The sequence below is a fragment of the Culex pipiens genome, chromosome 1, assembly GCF_016801865.2.
Source record: "Culex pipiens pallens isolate TS chromosome 1, TS_CPP_V2, whole genome shotgun sequence".
Taxonomy (NCBI): domain Eukaryota; kingdom Metazoa; phylum Arthropoda; class Insecta; order Diptera; family Culicidae; genus Culex; species Culex pipiens.
The window spans coordinates 53,446,095-53,454,809 of record NC_068937.1 but is presented as its reverse complement, the minus strand read 5'-3'; the positions used below and the strand labels follow the sequence as shown (position 1 = coordinate 53,454,809).

Below are 8,715 nucleotides of genomic sequence, written 5' to 3'. Positions count from 1 at the left end.
GAGAACATTATTAAATCGTATTATTTCGGAGAAAATAAAATCACAAAACACATTTTTTAATTTTATTTGTATTTATTGTACAATAAATTGGGCTTAGTAACAATGCTTCTTTGATTTTATTTTTTTGCTTTTTTTTCCTTTTCATTATTAGTGTTAAGCTTTTTCTTTATCCTCTTAGTTTAAATCTTAGTTAAGTTTTTATTTCTTCACCACTTTTCTACTTGCGATCGCTTTCTTCTTCTTTTTTGTTTAAGTACTTGCTTTTATTCTCCACCTTGTTTTACACACACACTGTGTTAAGTTTTTTTTAGCTTCTATTTTTCTATGTATTTCCATTCGGTAAGTGTGTGTGTTTGTTGTATGTCTTTTTCTTTTTGCACGGGTTTTCTTCTTTCAAGAATAATTAGTAGCAATAATGTGTCTGAAAATATATGCATATTGTTATCGTACTCTTACAATGATAATTGTTTTTTATTTTCACCTTTTCACGCTGCGCTCGTGCACAAACATAATCCGGGTTGCGTTTGTGTAAGTGAGAACGCTGAAGCTTCTTTCTTTTTTTGGTTTGCTTGTGTGTGTGTCGGTGAAATTCTGCCCACTTTACTCATGTTATAGGGTTTTCCTTTTTGCTTTATGTTTTATTAGAATAATTCACAAGACTAAGACTGGCGATTTTTGCGACGATTTGCTTTTGTCTCTGTTTTATTTTTTTTATTATGTAAGTAAAGTGTGTGTTTGCATCATTTTTTTACAGAATGTTAATAACATTTGCTTGTTTTTTTTGTTTGTTTGCACGTAACCTTAACTGCTTTTTTTTCTCTTATATTTTATAAAAAAGTAGTTTGAAAACATTGCGGGATTATCTTGTTTTGCTTGGCTCTCATTTTTAAGCTTACTTTTTTACTCTCTCTAAAATGCTCGACGACTTTTTGCTTAATTTCGTCGTATCTGATAGTCTGCTTTAAAAAAAATTAAACAGGGTAGGAGGGATGAATGATTACTTTAAGTTTAATTACTTTTACTACGCTTTTAAAATATTAACTACCACTGTGTAAGTGTGTACGCGCGTGTATGTGTGTGTGTGTGACTCTATTTGCAGCGGTGCTGTTTACTATTTTTGTGTTTACTTTAAAGCAAACTGGTGCACTTTTTTCACACAACTCTTGCGTGTAGCGAATTCTAATGCATTTCATTTAATATTTTATCGATCTCAGTGGAAAGTGCGTAAAATTACACCGAGCAACCCAAATCGAAGCTGCCATATCTTGCTTTTAATAAACTAGCTAGTTGCCACATCAAAAATCGGTTGTTAAAATCTACAGCTCTGACTAAATGTTCACCAACACCAACGAATAGACTTAAACGTGAAAAACAACTAAAACTAAGGTTTCTTAAAAAAGGAATTAGGAAATAATAAGTACTTCGTTTTTTTCTCTTTTATCTTCATTAAGAATTTGCCACATCTTACTCAACAACTTTCAGTCTAGGATTAATAACATCGTTTTTAAGGGACTTTTTAAAGCAGAAATAAAATTTCAAAAATCTGGAATGAGCAATCATTGCTGGAAATTTTGGAATGGTTTGTTTTTGTTGCAGGGGTGGAACACAGCGAAATTTGGACGAAATCTGATCATATTTTTAAGACTAGGGCGATTTAAGTACTTGTTTGCAGAAAAATACTATCAAAAAACACAAAATGCCAAATTTGAGTTTGACGGTGGATTTTACAGACAGCCATTGATTTTTTGTTGTTGTTGTTTTGTTTTCAAGAGGCTTGAAGCAAAACAATGCAACTTTTGCGGGTTGATTATTACTATCTTCTGAGCAAAGCACTTTGAGCGTGTATTGTGTGAAGGGGAGGGAATGAAGCGAAACTGACAGCACTGCTTGAGCGTTTGACGTTTGTGGATCGGAAATTTTCTCCTTCTGCATTCTTTTAAGCAAAGATTAGGAAATTTATCAAAAAATGATGTTTTTTTGTCATCTCGGATTTATGTCAGAAATCCACTTTAATGTAATTTGTTTTAATAAAAAATATTAGAAAAATATGCCAATTTCAACTTATTTTCATACAACACAAAATTATTTAAAAAAATACCAGTGATTTATAAATCCAGAGTTTTTTTTAACACTGGAACGCCCAACGCATGTCCAACTTACACGGACGCCCAAGCCTCCGAAAAAAGGTGGAACGGTACACTGAGCAAAACTTACACAGCTCAACGAAGTGTTCTACACATGATCTGGCCCTGCTGTACAGAGCACTCAAATATCAATCGCAAAACACTTGAAATTTCGGTGATTGGCCACGAAATAATGTCAATAGCCAAACACTTGAATTTTAAATGGCGTTGAAAAAAAAAGTACGTACAAGCGATTTACAGGTTCTCGCTTGCTAGTCGTGCACGCTACCACTGCGCCGGCCGGCCAGTTGAAGACGGGAGTGTTTTTTGTGCTATTGGTTCTTGCCTCGCTTCTAGCCTTCGATGAAAGTCGCGCAAAAATCAATCAGTGAAACACATTAAATTCATGTGGATAATCACGTTGACTTTGAATAGTGCCTGTTTTGGGTAGATCTTAAGATCATTTTCAAGTGTTTTACTCATCACTTTGAATAGTTCAAGAAGGTGGGACAAATTCATGAGCAAAACAATTGAAAAGCTTGAGCCACCCGAATGAAAATAACATGTTAAAAAATACCAAAAAGTCAACCGCCCAAACACTTGCATTTGATAGTGGTTTGGATTGATGTTGAAACACAAACCAATTAGATCTACGATGTGACTTTATTCAATCATTCAAGTGTTTGGGCACTTGAATAAAAAGTGCGGCATATTTTCAGTGTAACTTCAACTCGCTGGTTCTCGGACATTACTCAACCAATTGGGACGATTCTTGTTTCCAGTGATTTGTAAGAATGTCTAGATAATCCTAAAATTTTGCAGAACTTGATTTGAACAAATCTGTAATTTCTGCGACCGAAAACATCGTTCCACCTTTTTTAAAACAATTGCCTCCGCGGAATTTTTGGCGATTTTTTTTTACACGCGAAAAAAAAAGTTGGAACGGTGTTTTTGATCGCAAAAATTACAGATTTGATCAAATTAAGTTCTGCAAAGTTCTAGAATCATCTAGACATCCTAACAAATCACAGAAGAAGAATCATCTTGATTGGTTGAGTTATGCCCGAGAACCATTGAGTTGAAGTTACCGTTCCAACTTTTTTGGAGCCTTGGGCGTTGGAATGTTAATAAGTCCTATAAACATATGAAAGACAAAAGCTTATTGAACCTTTTCAAAAACAAACTCAAGAAATATATTACTTATCACCACAAAATTAAATACGTAATTATATTTTGAAATATACTTCAAATTTTTTAAGTTAATTTAAAATACAAAACTAAAGTATTTTTTTATATCTGAAAAATATAATATTTTTAATAAATATTCTGTATCTGGAAATTTCTCAAAATTCTCAAATGTCATTAATTGTGCAAAAATGTGATTTACATTTTCTAAAATATTCTGTATTTTGAAAAAATAAGGTGAATAAGGCTTTCTAATCAGAAATTTACCAACACATTCAAAGTATGTTTACATGACAGCTGGAGGTTTGTTTGTATCAGATTTGCTATCTCTTTTTAGCAAACGTTTTTTTGTCAGGCGACTTCTTGCTGTTTTTTTTTTGCTGACCGCCCGATATGTCAGCCAACTTATTTCGCAGGGACAGTGACAGCTCGAGATCGATCATTGTTTGCATCAGGACACTGTGACGAGAAGTTCATCATTTTTGGGTTTAATTATATTTTTTCACTGGGCCTAGGAAGCCTTATTCGTAAGTATTGTGAAAACGTATTTACTGTCAAAAAAGTATCAACTTTGTAGAAATCCATACACAACTTGCTTCGACACTTATTAGATTGTTTTGAAATTTTTTAAAATTATATTCAACATAAATAATTTATGAGAATTTTTGAATTTGCAAATTTGTAAAAACCCATAATTTACTTTTTACTTTCAGAAGTAAATATTTTGTAAAATTTTTGCGCTTTTTTTAAGTAAAATACAAAATTTATTGACATATTATTTTTTACAAAAACATAGATTTTTTGATTTTTTTTACATTTCAATCATAGTCAACAAATTGTCAAACTTCCCAAGCAGTGCTGCCAAAACAACCGAAAAAAATCAGCGCTGCGCTTGTGTTGGTGTTTTTTTCTCCTTTCAAAGTGCTCGTGCACACAAAACGCGAAACCAAAAAGCCGCTTTTGCTGTGGACGGAAAAATTACGTACTCACCTTCTCTCCCTCTCTCTCTTTCACGCAGCTTCCGCATTGTTCCGTCCAAATACAGGGATGCGTGTGCAAGTGTGCGTGCGTACGTCCCAACGTAAACAAGCCACGCGAAGCAGTGTTGCTAGTATTTTTTGTTATTGTTTGATTATAATGTTATTTCACTTTTTATTATTTTTTTCTGGGCAGGACTTTTTTAAAAATGCTTGGCACGTGAATAGTTGTTCTATGTTTACTTTCTTTCTTTTTTCTCTCTTTCTCTTTCTAAGTTATGTATACGCTAGTTTCCGCCCGGCCGCTTGACATTCCTCTCATTGTTGTTTTCTTTCTAAGTAACGCAAAAATCAGTAGGAATGGCGTTTAAAAAGTGCTGTGCAGTTTTTTTACGTGCTTGACAAACCTCGGTTTGTTTTAATGTCTTTATGTTGTTGTATGTTTGTGTCTTTGTGTGTGTGTTTTAAGGTTAATGTAAATATTTGCGGACGGATAACCTCAGAAATGTCTTCGTTTTCATCATTATTTTCTCCACATTTTACGTCAAGCTGATTTTTGCTGCAAATTTTCAAGCTTAAAATTTTTGCCGATTGTTTTTTTTTGTTTTGTGTTAAGTTTGTTATTGATTTCGATTTCAAGTTCAAGTTTAAAATTTTACATTTGGCATCCTTGGTTTCGTGCTCGCGCGCTCCGCGGCTCGCCTGCTTTGATCACTTCTCTCTCGCGTTTTTTTCTCTCTTTGTTTAGTAAAAGTGTGTTGGTGGATTTGCTTTAAATTTCTCTCGCGCTCTTCTCGTAAATGCGTTAAAAGAGTGCGTTTTTTTTTGTATGCTGTTTGCTTTAGAAAAATTACACTTTTTTATAACTCTGCGTTCGCGATTTTTCCTGTGTCTCTTTGTTTCTGTAATTCGTTTTGCATTTCGTGAATACATCAAATTTGGCATTGTTTTCTTGTTTTCACTTCTGTGTGTTGGTGTGTCTTTCATGTGTTTTCTTTTTTTGTTTGTGTGGGTGAAGATTATTTTTCCTTAAAGGCTAACAATAAGTTTCTTGTTTTTTTTTATAACTTTTTATTTATTTGCTCTAAATTTTCAAGCATGTTTCTCTTTCGCTCGCGTTGAAAACCGTTAAAAGCTTCTTGCCTAATTGAATACGCCATCTTTAAAAGCGTACATCTCTCCTTCTCTCTTTCTAGCTCACTATCTCTCTAGTCAATAGGTAACAATTGCTATCTCGTCTCTCTCTCTCATTCGTTTCTCTCAGCTCTCTCTTTCACAATACGAGAGAACGAAACATTTGGCCACTCCCTCTTCCTCTCATCACTTATCCGCTCTCGCTGATTGAATTAAACTCACTAACTAAAGAGAGAGAGAGGATTCCTCCCTCTCTCCTTTTTTCTCTCTAAAACGCACCCACCTGCTGGTGTTGACGCTTCGGCGAGGACCGGCTGCCATTGTTCTCGCCGTTGCAGTACTGCAGTTCCGCTTCGCCCTCGCTCGTCACCGAGATGTACCGGAGGGACGAGTTTCAGTAACGCTGCTGGTACTCGTGGTGCCAGCGGTTGAAGTCGATGTGGAACACGATGATGGAACCGGTGGCGAGACCAGCGAGGAGGTACCTTTTGAACGGATGTTTAATATTATTATTAAATCAAAGAAACTTAAGCGAAACTCACTTTTGATCGTGGGTCAGCGCCAGCGACCGGATGCCGCTGTTGCACGCGGGGAACGCGTACAGGGGGGCCAGGTTGAAGGTGCGCCACACCTCGACAATGCCCTTGTTGCCGGCCGTCATCAGATACTCGCCGTCGCGGGACAGCAGCATGCACTGGAAGAACAATATAAGTTGAGGTTTAGTTTTAACATCACTTTCAAGTTCATTCCTGAGATCCGAATATGCTTCTTTTCCAACTCTTCAATATGAAGTCACCAATATCAATAACAAGACTTCAATTTTGTTTCATCAAAACTTTTGTCCAACTCATCAAGATGATGTCTCCAATATTAGCTGTCTGATATAATGTCTCCTTTTTCAAAACTCTAAACTCTGATTCATAACCCGTCCAATGTAAACATAACCCACGTTTGACATTTGGGTTGGGGTTATCTCGCCAAACAAATCACAGCAATCCGGGTTGCTAGAAGTTTGATTGGTGTTTGTTTTTTTTCTGTTTGGTTGGAGCTATGAAAATCAGTAATTTAAAGTGTTCCAATTTTAGAAAATTATTGTATCAGAATATGCACGCTCGTAGAGTGTGGATGTTTACGTGAGATATGGCGACAAGAGACAACTTGATGAACTTATGGATCCGTGTTTAACGATGCTAAAGAAAAACTGGATGTCTATAAAACTGGCCATGTAGTAGACTATCTGTCTAATTCCCTGTCCCCCAACACTGGAGCACCGGAAAACATTCTTCGTGTCGCAACATTCAACGAAGTTGGACCAAGCGTTTCAAACGCCGTGGATCATAATTAAAGGCGATGCTGTTATCTCTTCGGCACACTGCACCTGTGTAGCAGGTCTGAGTGAAAACTGCTCCCACGTAAGCACTGTGTTTTTTCACGAGGGAGCCCGAACAGAGAATCCGTTGTAAACGCTGAACGATGTTGATGAAGATCCAAAAATCATTGACAGGCGGAACATTGGACGACCAGGAAGGTATTAAGCGACGGAAAAATGCATCCATTCCACACCCTGTAAGCACAAAAGTTGGAGGAAGGCGACTGGGATTCTGTGTATGGTACGTTATTGATAACCAGAGGAAGTTTTCCGTTAACGTCTGAACGGGAATCGTCGGGCGTCGCTTGATCGCACCTATTGCTGACCAGAGTTTACTCTCCTGTTTTTTTTTCTGCTAGGGTACATGAAGGATCTGATCTTTGAAGAGTATCTCCATGCACTGGAAGAGTTGATTGAGCGATTGCAGCACATAAAGTGAGAGAAAAACTCATTGATTTTTTAAATCGCCGAAGAAGTTAAGCACAGAACGGAATTTTGCATTCATAACGAAGGAGGTCATGACGAACAATGTCTGAAGTAGAGCCTTTCATGATACAAAAGATACTTGATGTTCATTCCCATTTAGATACTTGATGTTCACGTCCGTGTTAGGGAAGGGGTCTGCAAAGCAGAAGAAGTGAGTAGAAGTTCGACATTCAGTGCAACAAAAAGCGAATGACGTAATATCGAATACACTGTGCAAAGAGGCGGGCCATACGTCTACCTTCTAGATATAGATTTTCCTGGATTCACCGAACCAGATTATATTCGTCTTGTTAACTTATGTCAACAACAAAAACAATGACTCTTATTTATATCCTGCCATTTGACATGTGGTTTGGGCTCATCCCGCCAAACAGATCGCAGAAAGGGAGCGTTCTTTTATTACGTAACGCAGTTGGGGGGGGGGGGGGTTCGGAGCCCGTGTTACGCTCCATATTTTTTTTTAAATTTGTATGGAAATTTTGTTACGAGGGGGGAGAGGTCTAAAAACCCAAACTTTTGCGTTACGTAATTAAAGAACGCTCCCTAAGCTGGTTGACTGGATGAGCTTTGGTGTCTTCGGGACAAATGATCAGGGTCGATAGGGACATCTTTTGGTATGGTGGACATTAGGGTGGTCCAAATTTTAGGGTGGTTCAGAAATTTTTTGTGCCGGGATGACGAAATAGCGCTTCGGTGTCTTGACAAAAGTTGTATAGAACGCCATTCCGAGCAACTTTGCTGCAGAGCACAAAGCTCTATCTTCAAACGGGAAGTTTTTAGAGCCATTTTTGGGATTAAGGTTGAGGTGTTTATGAAAAAAATACTTTTTTGAATTTATCAACTCAGGCTTATGGCGTATCGAATTGGTGTTTTCTGGACATTTGTAGAGCTTATCAAAAAACGCATTTATCTTCCAAGAGAACGAAAATTGGAACTTTGAAACGAAAGTTATAGCCAAAAAAAGACGCCATTTTGAAATGTGAATAACTTGAAAGGTGAAGAAGTTTGACCTCGCTCTTGGAAGCATCTGAAAGTACACATCCTAGAGTACATTTGCTGATAATATCCCGGAGATCTGTTTTGTTTAACTAATTCAATCTCAATTTGAAAATTAACATTTTTAATTCGTTGTTTGCCCATAACTTTTGATACAACTGGGTCCTAAAATGAAGCTTAGATTGCTGATATTATTATTTACAGCGATAAAGCATATTTTTATTGAGTACAATGACCCTTTGTACGACCACAAAGAGTTTAAAATGGATTTTTCAATATTAAAAAATTACCCTGGCGATCCTTCTTGACAGACAAGGTCCTACTTCACGGTTATTTCCAAGGGGACCATCGATGATCCATCGAAAAAATGTTGTCTTGTCAACTTTTTTATTGCATTAAAATAAAATAATGTTTGTACATAAAAATTTACATAGGGCTGTAGGAC

At 36.6% G+C, this 8,715-nt stretch overlaps 1 protein-coding gene across 20 annotated transcripts in view; it reads right to left on the bottom strand.

Annotated features, from left to right (window-relative positions):
- Positions 1-231: 231 nt before the first annotated feature.
- Positions 232-8,715, bottom strand: part of LOC120413005 (neurobeachin) — a 283,022-nt gene continuing 274,538 nt past the window's right edge. For all 20 annotated transcript variants that reach the window (XM_039573657.2, XM_039573665.2, XM_039573692.2 and 17 more), the window contains 2 exons: positions 5,962-6,113; positions 232-5,904 (listed from right to left, as the gene is read on the bottom strand). In XM_039573657.2, coding sequence (XP_039429591.1) covers positions 5,814-5,904; positions 5,962-6,113 — 243 coding nt within the window. In that variant the 3' untranslated portion in view covers positions 232-5,813. The remainder of the gene's footprint in view (positions 5,905-5,961; positions 6,114-8,715) is intronic.